The 19,371-nt window shown below is 48.1% G+C and overlaps 1 protein-coding gene across 2 annotated transcripts in view; it reads left to right on the forward strand.

Annotated features, from left to right (window-relative positions):
* The window catches only part of PPIL6 (peptidylprolyl isomerase like 6), a 47,155-nt gene that overhangs the window by 22,104 nt on the left and 5,680 nt on the right, over positions 1-19,371 (forward strand). The window contains exons 6-7 of one of the 2 annotated variants that reach the window (XM_058659918.1): positions 4,245-4,301; positions 18,035-18,170. In XM_058659918.1, coding sequence (XP_058515901.1) covers positions 4,245-4,301; positions 18,035-18,170 — 193 coding nt within the window. The remainder of the gene's footprint in view (positions 1-4,244; positions 4,302-18,034; positions 18,171-19,371) is intronic. The other variant, XM_058659952.1, reaches the window with a different exon arrangement.

Here is a 19,371-nt window from a genome sequence, read left to right on the forward strand (position 1 = left end):
AACTAAGGGTTTCCCATGCTAGGCTTTGGTTCCTGCTGTGAGTACAAGAGCCAGGGCTGCGGGCAGACTGAGCTGAACATGGCTGTAGCACCCCTCAGCATGAGTGTGGGCTGGGTCTGGGAGTGGGCCGGACTGGGCTGGGACCCAGTACCCACAGTCATCCACAAGAGCTAGACTGGGTGTAGGACAGATTGTGCTAGGTTGTGTCACCTACCGGTCCACATGACAGCTTTGTCTGGGGATGGGACAGGCGGGACTTGGCTGTAGTACCTGCTGGTGAGAGTTGGAGTAGTTCTGGCTGGTCAGGCAATGAGGTGGTACCTGCCAGTAAATGTCAATACTGGAGATGGGCCATAGCAGGCTGGGCTGAGCACTCACACCTCAGCTGCAAGATTCAGGACTGGTAGCTCGTCTAACAGAGGAACCTGGGAGAACTCCCCTGTTAGGTCCCTGCTCCCACTGGTGAGTGTAAGAGCTGAGACTGGGGCAGGCTGAGCTAGGCTACAGTACCTGTAAGCATATGTGTGGGCTGGGTCTTGGATAAGCCAGCCTGGGCCAGTCCATAGCACTCTCTGGAAAGTGCAAGAGCCAGGATGCAGTGCAGCTAGGTCAGGTTGGGCCACAACACCTGCCAGTTCACACGAAGGCCAGGCCTAGGTTGGCCAGGCAGGGCTAGGCTGCAGAACCTGCCAACATAAGCTGAGATTGGGAGCAGGCTGCGCAGAGTCAGGCTACGGTACCTGCTGCCAAATGCCAGGGCAAGATGGGCCATGCCAGACTGGGCCACAGAATTCACCATCATGTGCAAGACCAGGGCTTAGGCCGGGAGTAGGCCTGGTAGGAGGAACTTCAGGGACTTCTCTGCCAGGCCACTGATCTCACTATTGGGCATGACAGTTAGAACTGGAAGTGGGCCTGGCGGGGCGGGGCTACAACACCTGTTGGCCCAAATGTGAACTGAGTTTGGGAGAGGGCTGAGTCAGGCAAGGCCACCATATCCACTGTCACATACAAGAACCAGAATAAGTGTAGGCCAGTCTCACTTTGGTGCAGTATCTGCTGGCAAGTGCTGGGCCTGGGTATGAGTCATGTCAGGCTAGACCACAGTATGTCCTGGCAAGTGCAAGATCTGGGACTGGAAGTGGGCCTAGTAGGGAAACCAAGGGCATTCGTCTGCTGGACTGTAGCTTCTCGTGAGCATGAGAGCTGCAGTATCCATGGGTGTATATGAGAGTTGCATGGGATGTAGGACAGGACATACTAGACTGCTGCACGTGCTGATGCATGTAGAAACTGGGGCTAGAGGCAGGCTTGGTGAGGGTTATTGGGGGGTTGCCTTGCCTAGGCTGTAGTTCCTGCTGGTGTGTGTAAGGGATCACTTTGTGGTGGGCTGGGTTGGGTTAAACCACAGCACCCATTGGTTTGGTTGGGAGATGGTGCTGGGGGCAGAACTGACCAGACAACTGTATTTACTGGTATGTGCGTAGGCTGATGCAGGCTTTGGGCTGAACTGGACCCTGGACTAACTGGCACAAATAAGAGTCAGGTCTGAGGTCATCCCAGGCAAAGTTTCTTGGGGAGAATCCCCAGCTAGGCCACTTGACTCAAACTCTAGCCACAAGGAAAATCACAGGATATGTAGTCCAACCACAGGATGTGTGGCCCATCAGTCCAGTTGCTAATTCCTGTGCAGTAGACAGCGTGCCCAGATGCACATTGAAGACTCAACAGGCAGGTCATCTAGACCAGCAGAGGACAATAAGTGCCTCGTCAGAGGATGGAAATCAGAACAGTTTGGCCAAACTCTGCAGCAAGTGTCTGGGTCTGTGGATGCACTGAGGTGGACTTGGTCAGCCAACAGACCTTGGAAAGATTTTCTCTTCCCTGGTGCCAGAAAGCTGACAACATCTTACACCTGTCACAACCACTCAAATAATACCCTCGGAGCATTCTTCCCCACATCAGGATCTCCAAGGTATCATCAAATGACCGTTTCCATCCCTGGGTGCTGATGTTTTTTGGCAGCAATGAGCAGATTTCTACCCCCTCCTCCCCCAGATATAGGAGAATAAGAAAAAAATTAGAATCATTTGCCCCACCTCCTTCTTTCATACCTTGACCCTCCCTGTCCTAATCAGTGGCCCATGTGGGCAGACATCCTTCTCAACTATGTCAAAGCATAAAAAATAAAATATTTTAAAAAGTCCCATAGGCAAATGTAGTGTTTTGGATGCAGAAACTCAAGGTGGTTTTGTGCTATACCTTAGGATGCCACTCTGGGCTCTTGTTGGCCTTTGGAACCCGGGGTCCCTGCACAGTTTATACCGCATGCCCCTTACTTCCCATTTCTCATCTGACATCTTCCTTCAGCTCACTCGGTGCCGCATGCTGGCCTCCTTGGGGTGTTTGTTTTGCCATGGACACACTCCTCCTCAGATGTCCTGGCAGATACCCGTGTGCTTCCTCCCTGGGTCTGCTTCTCATCTTTGTCCAGAGTTCATCTCAGCAAGGATCTTTCTGATCACAAAGTATAAATCTGCCACTCCCCTCTCACATAACTTTTCTCACCCGTCTCTGATACTCTGCCATCTCTTGACCCCATTTTTAATTTTCTTCATACCACAACCCCTACGTTCCTGAGGATTGCCAAGGGCCGCAGGGTGATCCCTGAGCAGGCGTTAAGGGCAGTAGAGTGGCCACTTAACCCTTCTCATTGAACTTCTTGAGCCAGCTGGCCCAACAATATGATTCAAGTGATCCAAACCTTTTCTTAGATAAATGTCTCTGGGTTTGCTGTTGCATCGGAATTTTTAAAATAGCATAAGCACTTTTATATATTATAAATTAATTGCTGAGGGGCTGGTGTTGTGGCTCTAGCTACAGATTAAGCCACCAGTAGATGAAGCTAGTCCAAGCCCAGTTGCTCCACTTCCAATCTAGAAGATGGCCTAACTTCTGCCTGGTCCAGCTCCAGCAACCATAGTCGTCTGGGGAGTGAACCAGCAGACAGATCTCCCTGTGTATCTGCCTCCTCTCTGCAACTCTGCCTTTCAATATAAATAGATAAATATATTTTTAAAAAACTGCTGCTCATGAGTGATCTAAGAGACTCCTTCAACAGAAAATATCAATCCTGTGTCTCAGGTGGGGGTAAGACTGAGCTGGGAAATGTACAGGGCTGCTGATGGGGAGGCCGGGCACGACAGGCAGACTCAAGACTGCCACTCCGCGGGCGTCAGCCTTGCTTCTTTCCCGCCAGCGGCTGGATTTAACAATTATTTGTGCACGGCATCTTTTTACTGTGGAGGGGGAGCATGACTTAAACCAGAACATGAGTGTTTTGGCTTAATCATCTAAAAAATCCACCTCATTCCATCACAAGAAATTTTCATTTCCAAAATAATGGGCAAATGAATTATTTACAGGGTGACTTTGGAAATGAAAATTTGGACAGGAATCCTTTTTTAAAGATTTATTTATTATTTTTATTGCAAAGTCAGGTATACAGAGAGGAGGAGAGACAGAGAAGAAGATCTTCCATCCGATGATTCACTCCCCAAGTGACTGCTACGGCCAGTGCTGAGCTGATCCGAAGCCAGGATCCATGAGCTTCTTTTGGGTCTCCCACGCGGGTGCAGGGTCCCAAAGCTTTGGGCCGTCCTCAACTGCTTTCCCAGGCCACAAGCAGGGAGCTGGATGGGAAGCGGGGCCGCCGGGATTAGAACCGGTGCCCATATCGGATCTCAGCACATTCAAGGCGAGGACTTGAACTAGGCCATCATACCTGGCCCAGGAATCTTTTTTTTTGTTTTGTTTTTCCCCTTCATGTTTTAAAAAGAATTTGCCAATGTAGTTTGATCTTTGCATTTTTCTGACAAGCAAGAATGAACTCTGGAATGATGTGTGAAAGTAAGCGACTCTGTGCAAACAGAACTTCCTGAAATCATGAGTACAAATCACAATGTAATGCTTCATTATTTTAAAGGTTTTACCTTTTAATTAGAGCTAACTTGGTTACCCCTCAGGGAGACGGGGAAGGGGAATGAGATGATGATAGTAAAAATGCCTGGAAAACGTGAGTGAAATCCTTGTGGAAATACTTCCACGGTGTAGATGGTGAACACTCAGGTGACTTGCTCCGGGATATGGAGAATCATATTTGAAAGCATTGTTTTTTTCCCCTCTCGTGACTCTGTTCTGTTTCAGTGTCAGAATTCTGATGTGTATTTATTGTTACTTCTCAGATATAGTTGCGGGAAGAGGAGATGATGGCGAGTCGATTTATGGACCAACATTTGAAGGTATTACTCAATTGTGTCAGCCATGTGCTAGTCGATTATTTACATGTCTGGTTAGTGTTACTGCTCCAAAGGAGACAGTGTTGGCGGAGTCGAAGTTGGAATGACCACTGGGGAGCAGTATGTGTACATACATTTTTTTCCACTTGTTTAATTACGTTATTTCTTTTTTTTATTACAAAGTCAGATATACAGAGAGGAGGAGAGACAGAGAGGATGATCCTTTGTCCGATGATTCACTCCCCAGGTGAGCGCAACAGCCAGTGCTATCCCGATCCGAAGCCAGGAGCCAGGAACTTTCTCCAGGTCTCCCACATGGGTGCAGGAACCCAAAGCATTGGGCCGTCCTCGACTGCTTTCCCAGGCCACAAGCAGGGAGCTGGATGGGAAGTGGAGCTGCCGGGACATGAACCGGTGCCCATATGGGATCCCGGTGCACTCAAGGCGAGGACTTTAGCCGCTAGGCCACTGTGCCGGGCCCTAATTATATTATTTCTTTAGGATAAACCCAGAGTTATGCTTGTTGGGTTGAAAGGAATTTATACACACATGTATATAAATGTGTAAAAGATTTATTCATGTATTTGAAAAGTAGAGTTTGAGGGAGAAGGAGACAGACAGAACTTCTGTCTGCTGGTTCACTCCCCAAATGGCCACAACAGCCAGGGTTGGACCAGGTTGAAGCTGACAGCTTAATCCACTGTACCGCAACAGTAAATATCAGTGTTAAAAAACAGAAAAGAAGGAAGATGAAAAAGGATTTACAAGAAAGTGATCAATATTAAAGCCGGACAGAGAAGATCCTATTATGGAAGATACTAAATTACTGAAGAACTAAATTACTGCAAGGAAACAGAATGAATACCAACCACTATAATGAAAGAAAATAGTCCTGAAATACGTAGAAGATTAAACGTTTTATGATTATACCACATCATACTGAAATACCCTGAAATATGTATTTTTAGCATTTTAAAGATAGTGTGTATCTTAGGTGTTTGAATTATCTTGACTATAGTATATACCTCAAGTATGTAATTCTGCCTAGCGTGAACATATTTACATATCTCAAGTAAAAAATATTTTTGCCTCAGACAAAAGTACCTTTGTCTATAAAACAAACTATTTCTTGAGAGGGCCCACCAAGTTGCCCAGTAATATTGAAGCAGAACAACCAACCCCAAAACATACTTCAGTAGCATTTATGAGACACAGAAGAAAAAGAAAAAAAAAAAAACCCGGACACTTAGACAGAAGGAGTAAGTGACTTATAAAGGAAAGAAAAGGAAGTTTTATTGTATTTTCTGACAGCAACCAAGAGAAGATGGAGGAGCCTGTTTCTGATGCTCCCAGCAGGAGAGTGTGAGCTAGGATTCTGTGTCCAGCCTAGGTGACCTTGAACCACAGACGGCACAGAGAGCTCTTAGCACGCAGAACTCCAGGGAATGCTGTCACCTAAGCCTTCCTGAGGAATCAGGGCAATATGACTTTGACACAGCCGATTTTAAGTGAGACCTTGATTAGGACCAGCGGCAAGCATTTATCCCATAGTATTTTGGAGACCTAAAACTCGTTGCAGAAACAGGAGGTATAAAATGTGATTACTATATGCTTGAGCAATAGAGATGGCCTTTTTAAAAAATGACAGAACATGAAAAATAGCTAAAACAAATATTTGGAAAATATTCTCAATCATAATACGGACCATGGCGTTGCTATTAGCGTTGTTATTCTGAGATTGATGAGAATATACTGTAAGATCCAGGAGTAATTCTAAAATATTCTGATTTCATCATCTTCTGTGTACTTTAAACTCAGGACTTTCAATGTGAAAGAAGATACTGATGAAATAGAATATAGAGACTAATAGTTCACAAATGGAAATTGGAAATGTTCCTTTAAATTCAGGAGGTATGCTGTCCGTACACTATAGCTCCACCCACAGAAGAGATCCACAAAGAGGGACTGAACCAGTAGCCATGAGCACCCATAACATTTTCCTTGTTGTTTTGAAGTATCACTATTCACTCAAAACAACAATAACAATGGCAACAAAGTCCAGGGCTGCTAGGAGGAATGACGGCATCCAGGTCTCAGACAAGAAGTGTACAAAATGATCCTGGAACCCCATGTTCCATCAGCCAGAGTTCTCTTAAGGACTGCTGGGGTTGCATCTAAAGGCCTTGGGAGCCAACTGCAAGAGGCACTTACTGGCCAAAGAGGGAGTAATCTGAGCTTCATAAGGGATTGTAATTGTATCTATGAGTTCATAATGATATTATATTATAAAATAAAGCCTGACACAAGCAATCAAACATTTAAGTGCTGGTGCCTGGGTGCCTTCCTTGTGGTGCCGCCTAGGCCGCATTGGGGGCCTGGGAACTTGCACTGGGGCCAGTGGAGTAGAGCAAGACTGGGAACTTGCTCATGTGCTTGGGTCCCACGCAGGCGTGGGGCAGTAGGGAAGGGGTGTTAGACCCCCAGGCTGGCGTGCTGTATCAGGCTTAGGGACTCGTTAACATGCTCAAGTCCCAGATGGGCAGAGGAGTTCTAGGCCGGCACATGTGCCAGAGGATTGCATCTGGGGTCCCAGGTGGGCAGGCAGGGCTTCAGGTCAGCATGCCACTCTGCTAGAAGTCCAGGCTGGGGAACCCATGAGTTTATGGGTGTGGGAATATGGATTGCTCAGAGAAGAGGGTATGGGTTATGTGTGTGTGTGGCGAGGGGAATCACTGGGGGAGTAATGACTTGCTGTTGAGTAATGACTTCTAGGAGACTTCCATTGACAGTGCCTCTTTACTTGCAAGTAAGCAAGGGGGCTGAGAGCAAGAGATTTCAAGGAGGGAAACTGGAGGACCTTTCTGGGTTAGACCATTAATGGATCTACCCATGTGTGAGACCTGAGCTATGCTGGTTAGTATTGACCGCCGCTGCCCACCACTCACCAATACACACTAAAACTAGGGCTGAAGGACCTACCTGGCAGGACTAGATCATAAACCTGCCAGTGAGTGCCAGGGGATTGGTCACGTTAAGCTGGGTCATGACACAGACCAGCACATGAGAGAACTGGGTCTGGGGGCAGATTCTGTGGGGGGATGTGTGGGCTCCTCCTGTGTAACTGCAGTATCTGCCTGCTTGCTCCAGAGCCGGTGGTGGTGACAGACTGAACTAGGTATGACCATGGACCTCTCTGATGCTCATGGATAATGAGGTTGGGTACAGGCCAGGTTGTTCCAGGCTGCAGCACCTACAGATGCACCCAAGAATTGGGTGTGGGGTGGGCTGATCTGAAGCATCCACCAGCACACACAAATGCCAAGACTGGGCGATGGGCTATGTTGGGTAAGGGCCTAGCACCCACTAGCATGTGTGAGATCCAGGTCTGGGAGTGGCCTGATGGGGGAACTTGGGGAACTCCCTTGGTGCATTGTAGCTCCCACTGGTGAGCATGTGAGTTAGGGCTAAGTGTGTGTCAGGTCAGGCAAGGCTGCTCAATTTGTCAGCAAGTGTGTGGGTTGGCTTTGCCCTGTGGGGAGGTAAGCGTGGGTGGGTGTGGACCAGGTAGGGCTGGGCCAAACTGTAGCACACTGGCATGTGCAGGAGCCAGGATGGAGCGTGGGCCCTGCTGGGTTAGGATTTGCATGAAAACTATGGGTGTGCGCAGACTGGGCAGACTGGGCAGGGCTAAGCTGTAGCAATCACCAGCAAGAGTTGGGACAGAAGATGGGCTGGGCCAGACTATGCTGCAGTATCCAATGGCTAAGGCCAAGACAGGGGATGGGTTATGCTGGGCTGGGTCAGAACATCCACTGTCAGGCTGGGAGTGGGCCTGTAAAGGGGGCTAGGAGATGCTCCTGCTGGACTGCGGTTGCAGATGAATAGAAAAGCCAGATAGAAATGATGAACTGGGCTGGACATGGCTGCAGCATCTCTCCACATGGGTGTGGAATGGGTCTAGGGTGTGCCAGACTGGGCTAGGCTCTAGTACTCACTGGTGCTCCTGAGAACCAGAGTGGTTATAGGACAGACTGGGTTAGGTCTTGGTACCTGCTGAGTCTGAGGTGGACCAGATGGGGCTAGGCTATAGCACCCAATGGTAAGAGCCGCAGTGGATGTGGGCTGATTGGGCAAGTCCAGGCTGGGCCAAGAACCCACTAATGTGTGCAAGATCTGTGACTAGGAGGTGACCTGGTAGAGGAGCTTGGAGAACTCCTCTATCAGGGTGCATTCCCTACAGGTGAGCACAAGAACCAAGGCTAGAACCCAGCCCAGACCAGGCCAGGTTATAGTACCTGCTGGTATAAAGACATGTGGGTCAGGTCTAGGGGCAGACCAGTTGGGCCAGTTCACATACTTACTGGCAAATGTGAGAACCAGGACAAGGTATGGGACAGGCCAGGTTGAGCTGTAACACCAGCCAGTTCACAGTAGGGCCAGGACTAGGGGCAGTCAAGCTGGGCTGGGCTGTAGCACTCGCCAGCATGAGCTAGAACCGGGGGCAGACCGGGCAAGGCCAGGCTGCAGCACCCGCTGGTGAATACCGAAGCAAGGCAAGCCATGCCAGCCTGGGCCACAGCAACCCACCAGCACACGTAACAACCTGAGGTGGGGCATGTGGGGACATTTGGCCTGCATGTGAGCTGGGTTATGGGGAGAGCCAGGCTGGGTGTGGCTCCTGACCACAAGAGGCAGCTGGAAGTGTGATATGGGGGCTCTGTGCAGTTGGATACAGCAAGTATCTCTGCACGGATGAAATTCCTACTGCTCAAGTTGCTCGCTAATGTGTAATTCAGGGTGAAACAAATTTGCATTGTAGAAGAGATATTCTGGCAGGAGTGAAGGGACAAAGGACAGAGAAATAAGGGGAAAGTGCAGTTTGTGTGCAGAGTCAGCAAACAGGGAAATTCTCGCACATGAATAGCTCAGGTTCATTAACAAATGGAGTATGTGTACTTAAAGAAAAATCCATGTGAGCACAACCGGGTCTGGGCTGGCTTTGTGGTACAGTGCGTTAAGCCACTGTCTGTGATGCTGGTGTTCCTTATGAGCGCCCATTTGGCTGCTCCACTTCCCATCCAGCTCCATGTTAATGGCCTGGAAAAGCAAGTGCTTGGACTGATGCCACCCACATGGCAGGCCTGGATGGAATTCCAGGCTCATGACTTTGGCCTGGCCCTGTCCCAGTTGTTGCAGCCATTTGGGGAGTGGACAAGCAGATGGGAGAGTTTCTCTCTCTCTCTCTTTCTCTCTCTCTCTCTCATCCTGCCCTTCATATAAGCAAATGAATCTTTAAAAGTAGTTTTATTTTGGTGCAAACATTTTTGAAATCCATCTGTAGTTTTCTTATGGTGTACATCTTCTGTGAACTTTTTTGAAGTGTCCTTGCACAAGGAAAAAGACAGGGATGGACGTAGAGCCTGCCAATTAAAGAGACTTCAAAAGGTATAGCCAGAATTTTCAAATAGCAAGCACAAACCCCTAATGCCTAGGGATGGCTGTGTGGAGAACTGAAACCAGCGTCTGGAAACGATGAGTGCATGGTTATATGGAAAGGGAATGACTTCTTTCAGGTTAGAGAAGGAGGGTCTGGATAAGGAACTTTGGGAAGCTCTGACTGAGTTCTTTTTCGTAGGCTGCAGTGATGTTTGCCTTTTACTGACTTTACACATCAGTTTCCTGTGACTTTTTGTGTTGATTGTTTAGTACAGTGAAAAGGGTTAAATGTAGAACTTCAGGGTCTGATGGTCAAGGTGAAAGAGGAAGGTAGCTGTGTTAGTAGTTTCTTGTTCCATTTGTGCAGAAGTAGCCTTATCGAATGGCACCATTTATTAATCGGTTCACCTAGTTAAGTGCCTACCCAGGGCTGAGACCTAAGGTAAGCAGAAGGCACAGGTGCCTACCCTGAAGCATTTTCACGTAGACTGACACCCAGCTGGACCACAGCCACTACATCAGTCCCTGTCACCAAGGAGTGAGCTCAGTGCTGCATGACAAGAAAGAGCAGCTGCCTCGGAGAGTTGAGGTCAGCCTCACTGGGACTGAAAGGCATCGCAGACTGGAAAAGGACTCTCCTGGAGGACCCCTTGGCCTTCATCCCTGCTGAGACTGCACCATCTTTCTCTACTCGCACTGCCACCATAAGAATGCCCCAATTGTGTTGGGTAGAAAGCAGGCCTTGGGCCCAGGAAGAGGCTGGTTTGTGTTGCTGTCCTCACCTGGTCCTCTAGACCTCCCTGTACCTTCACTAATCCTGAGACTGTTGTATGGTTTTGTCTTCAGAGGGAGGCGCTCTTGACCTTGCTGATGTGGGTGGGGGCCTGGTGTGTTCAGTTGGCCTGGCAGCATTGGATGTGTACACATACGGTGATTAGTCAAGAAGAGACATTGAGAAGGCAAGCAGAGTCAGGTTAGCTTACACACAGGTCTCTTTTTAGAGATTTATTTATTTTTATTTTTATTTGAAAAGCAGAATTCCAGAAGAAGGAGAGACAGAGATCTTCCATCTGCTGCTAGTTCATTTCCCAAATGGCCACAGTGACTGGAACCGAGTCAGTCCGAAGCCAAGAGCCAGGAGCCACTTCTAGGACTCCCACATTAGTGCAGGCTCCCAAGGCTTTGGACCGTCCTCTGATCCTTTCCCAGCCGTAAGCAAAGAGCCAGATCAGAAGTGGAGCAGCTTGTGTCCACATGGATGCCAATGCTGGCAGGCAGAGGGTTAGCTTAGTGTGCCAGCCCTACAGGTCTCCCTTCTTCACCTACACAGACACCAAGACCACCTTTGGTATTCCTGCCTGTACTGGATCCTGCATCTGAGACGCAGAATCAAAATGCAGGGCTTTTGAAAAAAAGTAACACGAAACACACTTTTATTAAGCTTCACAGCAAATTTAAAATCTATGAACTATGGGGTCATTGTTGTGGCACAGTGAGTTAAACTCCCAGCTGTAGATGCCAGTATCACAGACAAACCCTGGTTCATACACTGGCTGCTGCACTTCCTATCCAGGTCACTGCTGATGCATCAGTGAAGGCAACAGATCGTGGCCCAAGTGCTTGGGCCCCTGCCATTCCCAGGGGAGATCCTGATGAAGTCCCTGACTTCACCTTGGCCCAGCCCTGGCCATCGGGGCCTTCTCGGGAGTGAATCAGAAGATGGAAGAGATGGCTCTCTCTGTCTCTGTGTTCTCTCCCTCTTTGCTCCAACTCTGTCTTTCCAATAAATGAGTGAATCGTTGTTCAAAAAGGAAAAAAAGAATACAATTAAATGTGATGATTACAAGCTGGTTAAGCTTCCCCCTCCACTTAGTTTTGCTTTGATATGAATCATAACTTTGAAATCCCAAATAAATCACCTCTCTTTTTATTCGAGTAAATTTCATCTATTGATTTATTGGGCAGGTAGTTCCCACTGCACATTTCATTGCTGGCAGAAACTCAGCAGAGGCTGGGTTCAGATCAAATGAATGTACCATTTGGTCTTCCTCCTCATCAAGGAAGAGAAAAGTCCCTCTCCACTGGCTTCCGTCCTGTTGAAATAAACCTGATGCAGTTCATCCCCCTTCCACAGTGCTGCTTACTGCCATGGGGTAGTTTCCTGTGTCTAGGAGTGCAAAGCACCCTGATTTTGTGTTTTAATTGATACATGAAATACACCCACCATTTCGTATTCATATTAGGGAGAAAAAAATCCAAGGAACTTCCTATCAATAAATACATATTTTTTTAAACATGTAGCTTTTTGACGCCTAGAACTTCATGGAGATCGGAGAGAACCGTAAGGTAGGAGGACAGGTTGGAGGATACAGCATGCGAAGAGCAGGCAGAGACCTGGGCAAGCAGACCATGATGTCCCTGACTTGGCATACTTAGTCTGGGAAGCTGTTCAGAGTGTGGACGGTGCTGGCTGTGCATCATCTTGTGTGGGTCATTCCCCAGCACCCAGAGTAAGGCTGGCTGTGGCATGCCCACCGAGCCGTCTGAACTTCCTAGGACAGCAGAGCCTCAGGTCCTCCCAGTCCACAGCAGCATTCTGGACACACACAGTCCATCTCTTGGTCATTTAGCTGGCATGCATCTGTCCCCATGTCTGTACATTTTACATTTATAGGTCATGAACCACCTACAACCTCTTAGGAAAAAAAAATCCCAGTTAAAAGGCCGCTTGGGACACCTGCACCCCACATCTGGAGTGCCTGCCTTAGGACCCGCCTCCATTTCCTGATTCCAGGTGCCTGCCAGTGCACACCCTAGGAGGCGGCAGATGAGGACAGAAATAGTTGATGTCTCTGCCACCCATATGGGACATCCCAAATCAGTACCCATTTTCTTGGTTTCTGCCCGGCCCAGCTTCCACTGTTGGAGGCATTTGGGGAGTGAACTGGTGGCTAGGACTTCTTTGTCTATGTCTCTCTCTTTCAAATAAATAAAAATTAAAAATGATTCCATATTTAAAAAAGAGACAGGGTCTAGTGTCATGGCATAGTAGGTTGAGCTTCCACCTATAGCATCAACATTCTACAATGGCAGATTCATGTCCCAGTTGCTCCACTTCTGATCCAGCTCCCTGGTTATAGAGCTGGGAAAGCAGAGGAGGATGGTTCAAGTCCTTGGGCCCCTACACCCATGTGGGATAGTCCCTGGAGGAAGTCCCTGGCTCCTGATTAGCGTAGCTGTGGCCTTTTGGCCATTTGGAGAGTGAGCCAGTTATTTGTCCCTCCCTGTAATTCTGTCTTTCTTGGAACGGTGAGATCAGCAGAATTTCAGAACTGTCCAAACCACTTGGACAGTTCGGAATATGTACACATTGAGACTCTGGGTTGAGGTGGTGGTTCCTCATCCCTGGGTACTGGGAAAGACATGAATGGTTTCCCCCTTTGTCTCTCCCCTTCCCCCAGGAACAACAAGAAGAAATAGCAAATTTGGAAGCAATGAGTTCACCCAATTTTCCCTAAACCTCAATCCTTCCCACTCTGATCAACCATGTAATCAATATTAAAAAATAAATTTGTTAAAAAGAAAGCAAATAAATCTTAAAAAGCAACGAGCCATATTTTGTCTCCTCTAACAGTAGTTTTTCCAGGGGAGCTCAGGAGTTATCTGAGATGATAAGAAGACTGCAGGCTCTTTTTATTTTTATTTTTTTTTTTATTTTTTTATTTTTTTATAATCCATTTTATTGTATTGTTGTTGACAATCTTTACATAGTTAACTATAGTTGAAGGAAAATCAAGAAAGAGAAGGAAAAAAAAAAAAGGTTCAGGGGGATAGGGAGGTGGGCAATGCTATTATGTCCATATTGTTTCCATCATGTATCTGAGGTAAAAGGGGATATTGAGGGAGAAGCCCCACCCGGTTTCCCGCCCACCCCAAGTCCCGGATGTGGGGCATGCTCTGAGATATGTGCTCAAGTGGAGTTAATAGTTCTCCAGTTATGAGTCACTGCCAGTTTCGCTTGATGAGGTGGTCCACTGATTGATATGGTCCATCATGAAGTCTCCATTTGTCCCATATTTCGCTGCCAACATGTAGCTGAGATGAATGATTGTCCTATTCTGTTTTCTGTCTTTTCTTGGTTAGAATTCTGAGTCCAGCAGTTCAAGTGGGGAGATCTCCAAAGATACTTTGAGGTATTCCCAGACCAGATTCTTGTATGTTCTAGCAAGCACAGGGCCCGGCACAGTCCATCACCCTGATCAGCTGGTGGTTGCAATTGCTGGGTTGGTTCTGTTTTCAGTCCCGAGTTGCACTGGAACCAATGGGTGTTGCAGTCCAGTCTGGTTCGGCCCTTACATCAACCAGTGGGAGCTGCAGCCCAGTCGGGGCGACCCACAATAACCCCCACCAAGCCTGCCCCCTACCCTGGTTTGCCAATTTGTGTAGCAGAAGACCAGTCTGTCCCCCATCCCATTTGGCTCTGGTACTTGTCAATGGGTATTAAAGCTTAGTTCTATCTAATCGACTCAACCATCCAGCCCTCACAGATGTTGTTGAGTGCCTCTGTCTAGCCATCCCAGCCCCCGTCCTAGTTTTCATGCCCTCCCACGGGAATAGTGACCCAAGAAGGGGGAACCCACTTTTTCCCTCCCAGGTCTCTCTGTCCCGGTTTATGCACTCTTTAGGTGGTCCTGTGATTTGACTCGATAGAATTAGTCCCCAGTGCCAGCTTCTGCCAGCTGATGCTGTGGCCCTGATCTTGTCCACATGCAGCGCACAGGTGTTGTAGCCTTGCTTAGTCGTGTCTGTCTCTATCCCAGCCAACACTCTCCAGTGGGAGTGGTTGTCCAGCGAGGGGGCCAGCCCCTTAACCCCCCCGCCAGCTCTGCCCCTCCCTTCCTGGATCTCACGTGTGCTGGATGGGTGCTGCATTCATATCCAGTACAGGCAACCACACCCTGGTGTTCCAGAATGTGTACTGGTTTTGTCGCAACCAAACCCGGCCCATTCCACACTCTGTTCTGGTGATCGGATTTGCCAGAGGATGACATGAACTGATTCAGCCTGGCCTGCTCCTGACCCATGCCGAATGCATGCCAGTGGGAAACTTTCCATGGCCTATTCTGGGCTGTTTCCAATCATGCTTCTCGCGCTTACCTGCAGGGACTGTGTCCTGCCAGAGGAGTTGCCCAGGCTCCTCCATCAGAACCCCTCCCAATGCCAGATTTTGTGCTTGCCAGGGGGTTCTTGAGCCAACCCTACTCAGTTCACCTCCTGTCCTAGCAGGAACAGTGGCTTTTCCTGGCTGGCTTTCACCCCATTCTGACTCTTGTTGTTGGATGTTTCAGCCCAGCCATGGCTCGTCCATACCCACATACAGCTCACACATGGCTCAGAAGGGGATTGAGACCCAGCCTAGTCCGTCCCACATCTACCCTGTTTCTCCATAACACCAGATGGTGCTGGGATCTGAACCGGCCTGGTGCATCCAATCCCAGCCCACACTAGTGCCTCGGGTGACTGCAACTGTTTCCTAGATAGAATGCAGCCCCCATTCCAGCACATACACCCCTTGGTGGGAACCTCATCCCAGCTGTGGCATCCCAGATTGGGACCGTTCCTAGCTGTAAATCACGCACCTGCACGTGGTTGCTCCGAGGACCATTAGGTGCCAGCCTGCTACACAAGCCGGAGCTTATCTTTTACTTGATAGGTGTTCAAAGCTCAGCATTATTAAGGGGTTGGAAGTTCTTCAAAGGAAGAGTTACTGGCATTGGGAATCTTTAGGATTGGCTCAGATCCCAGAAACAGTGGGGTCACTCTAGAGCTATCTCAGCAGCGATTCAGATGTCCAATACCCCAGAGCTCCCGGCCGGGCGGCCAGCAGGCACAGCCTGGCGCCCAATGGCACACTGGCCGCCCTGGCCCAGCCCACCATGAGCCATGGGCACATGGCGGACTGGGTTCGGGATCCGAGCTAGACGTCCTCTCCCGCAGCCCTCGGCTCGCCTCTGGCAGCCGGAAGTTAAATCCTGCAGGCCCGAGGTTGCGCCCCTCCCCAATCCCGTTCACCCACCACCCAATGAGGGTGTTGGGTGGGTCCCGGACATGCCCAGTCACGGAGGCCTCCCCCCTCGGCGTACTCACCCCAGAAGGAAGCAGGCCGCACCCAGGCATGTCCGGGCCCAGCCCGCCATGAGCCCTGGGCACATGGCGGACTGGGTTCGGGATCCGAGCTAGACGTCCTCTCCCGCAGCCCTCGGCTCGCCTCTGGCCGACTGCAGGCTCTTTTTAAAGACCTCTTTTAAACATAGGCTTTCACAAAGTTGCCATTTTCTGGATAGCTATCATGACTGACTACTTTGAAAGTTCTCCCAGAATCAGAGAATTTTTGGTAAAAATGTTGCAACTGTATACATTTTCTTTCCTGTTGGTTTCAGAACTTAAGTAAAATCTATCCTAATATCTGAAAGGGCTGACACATGCCATTTTGCTAAAACGCTGAATCTTGGGTTTGAGCAGATGAGCATTGCGCGTGATTTGCTGTAAGATCCGGGAGTTCTCTGTAGTGTCCGCTGGAATGTCTGACTGTGGAGCACCAAGGATAGCAGGCGGATCCATTTCTTCAATGCACGCCTTCATCTGCACGTCATGAGCCTTCAGAGGGCTTCATTTAGTTTGCAAAGGAATAGCCGGCAAGTAACCACCACCAAGAGGCTTAATTGTGTTGTTTTCAGATTGAATAAGAACAATCAGCAAAAACAGTTTCACAAAATCCTGACAGTTAATGTTCATAGCTCCCAACTATTCCCAGGTGGTTGCTAAGCAGAAACTTCTCTTGAGTTCCCCCATCTTTCACTTCTTTCTCATATTGGAGCTTGAAGGCAAAGCTGGGATTGGTATTCCTGAAAATGATAGTCATTGGTAACCACTGTCTACCATTCTCGAACCTGTTCTTTTCTTAAAGCTTTACTTGGAAAACAGATTTTACAGAGAGAAGTTGAGGCAGAAGAGAAGGTCTTCCATCTGCTGGTTTATTCCCCAAATAACTGCAGTAGCCAGAGCTGAGCTGATCCAAGCTTGGACCAGGAGCTTCCTCTTCTGGGTCTCACATGGGTGCAGGGTCCCGAAGTTTTGGGCCATTCTCTGCTGCTTTCCCAAGCCATAACTGGGAGCTGGATTGGAAGTGGAACAGCTGGGACTCAAACTAGTGCCAGTATGAGATGTCAGCACCACAGGACAGGGGATTAGCCTGATGTGCCAGTCATTCTTGTATTGCTTCCCACAAAATCTTGGACTACTCATATAAGGATTAAAATTAATAGGTACTTAAAGATCAATAGAATTAACTAGACTCCTGAACTAGTTAGTCCCATAAAGTAGCCTCCTTTCGTCATCAATGTTTAGGGGCACACCTGTGTCAGTTCATGTGCTGGGAGGCCTACACTGACACATACATCCCGTACAGGAAAGGAAACACCACTCAAAGCAGTAGTTTCATTGAGTGCTGTGAGGACTGTCAGGGAACTGTGACTAAGATGGTGCAAGGGAGGAGTCAGGTGCACAGAAGACCAGAGGAGGTGTTTATGCTGATCACATTGGTCATTTGAATGAGATACCACTGCCCAAACAGCACAGAGACATGTGCAACCCTTTACTATCAAGCAAAGTATATGCTTCCTTTTACATGGATAATTTTCTTAGCACACTTGCTTTTAGCTACAGCAAAGATAAACCTAATGTTTAAGTAGTTTCAAAGAATTAATTTCTTAGGGCCCAGCGGCGTGGCCTAGCGGCTAAAGTCCTCGCCTTGAAAGCCCCGGGATCCCATATGGGCGCTGGTTCTAATCCAGCAGCTCCACTTCCCATCCAGCACCCTGCTTGTGGCCTGGGAAAGCGGTCGAGGATGGCCCAAGGCTTTGGGACCCTGCACCCGCGTGGGAGACCTGGAAGAGGTTCCTGGTCCCGGCATCGGATTGGCGCGTACCGGCCCGTTGCGGCTCACTTGGGGAGTGAAACATCGGATGGAAGATCTTCCTCTCTGTCTCTCCTCCTCTCTGTATATCCGGCTTTCCAATAATAATAATAAAATCTTAAAAAAAAAAAAGAATTAATTTTTTATCTTTTTTTTTAGCAGTCCTTTTGGATGTCTGCAAATAACAGGACACAAAGAGAATAGAGTATTGACATTTTGGAGTGTGTTGCTATAGGAGTTTGAGACGATCAGCCAGAGCTCTGTTTCCTGTCATAGTTAGTTCAGCGGAAGTAGTGAGTGACCTGCTGATTGTTGTCTGTCCTAGATGAAAACTTTGCAATTCCTCATGATAAGAGGGGAGTTCTCGGAATGGTCAACAAAGGCCGTCACAGCAACGGGTCACAGTTCTACATCACGCTACAAGCAACTCCCTACCTGGATAGGAAATACGTGGCTTTTGGGTATGTACCTCAGGGGTTTATATAATATTTACATACATAAAAATATTGTTCCAAAAGATCTGGGTAAGTATTATGTGTAGCATATAGATAGCTGCAGATAGGGCCTAAAAGAAAGAGTAATATAAATTTAAGTAAGTGCTCTTGGAAGTATTTCGTAAGACTCTGGCCATCTATGAATACAGATGCTGGGGCAGGCCCAGTGGTTGAGACAACCAGCATGTCTGGGTTCCATACCCATCTCTGCTCTTGACTCCAGCTTCCTGCTAGTGCAGACCCAAGGAGGCATCAGTGATGGCTCAAGTGACTGGTTCCAGCCACCTCTGTGGGAGAGCAGGATGGAGGTCGTGTGACTTGGCCTTGGCTTCAGCTGGGGGAATCTTTGCGTGCTTGTGAAGGAGTAGACCAGTGGTTGTGGGTGCTCTCACTCACTTTCTTTTCTCTCCCTGGTAGGTAATGAAACAAAACACAGAGATCATTTAGGGCCAGCCATGCTGACCTTCTGTCTCTCAGTTTGTGCAAGCATTCATTCAACACTCTCTCTGTCTAGTGATCTTCAGCCTCAAGGCTGTTGTCAATTCTGCATTTTTATAAATCACATCATGGAGTTTAGAACGTGGATGTATTTATATGAGTAAGTTAAGAAACAGCCATTTGTGTAACTGTCCATGAACACTGTGAAGAGACAGATGAAAATCCAACTTAGATGTAACTTTAAAATATGGAAACATCCCAAGTAATAATTATTTCTAGAGTATTGCTGATGCATGTGGGTGTGTGAACCTACAGTGGGAGATGTATACACTTGGCATCATTCTAGTACTTTTTACCCCCCTCTGATTATTGAAAAGAATAGGAGGTGGAGCTTACTTTATCTTCCCTGAAGTGAAGAAACATTAGGCTTTTTTCCTTGAATAATGTTAGATTATTCCAGCTACCCCAACAGGGATAATTACTAACTATTCAGTTCATGAAGAATTTTTTTAAAAAGATTTTTAAAAATTTATTTGAAAGGCAGAGTTCACAGGAAGCGAAGGAAAGACAGATCCACCATCTACTGGTTCACTCCCCAAATGGCTGCAGCCTCCAGGGATGGGCGGTCCACAACTAGGAGCCAAGAGTTTCTGCCAGGTCTCAAGTGGGCACAGGGGCCCAAGGACTTGGGCCATGCTTTGCTGCTTTTCCAGACACATTAGCAGTGGTG

This window comes from Ochotona princeps, chromosome 1 (assembly GCF_030435755.1).
Source record: "Ochotona princeps isolate mOchPri1 chromosome 1, mOchPri1.hap1, whole genome shotgun sequence".
Lineage (NCBI taxonomy): Eukaryota > Metazoa > Chordata > Mammalia > Lagomorpha > Ochotonidae > Ochotona > Ochotona princeps.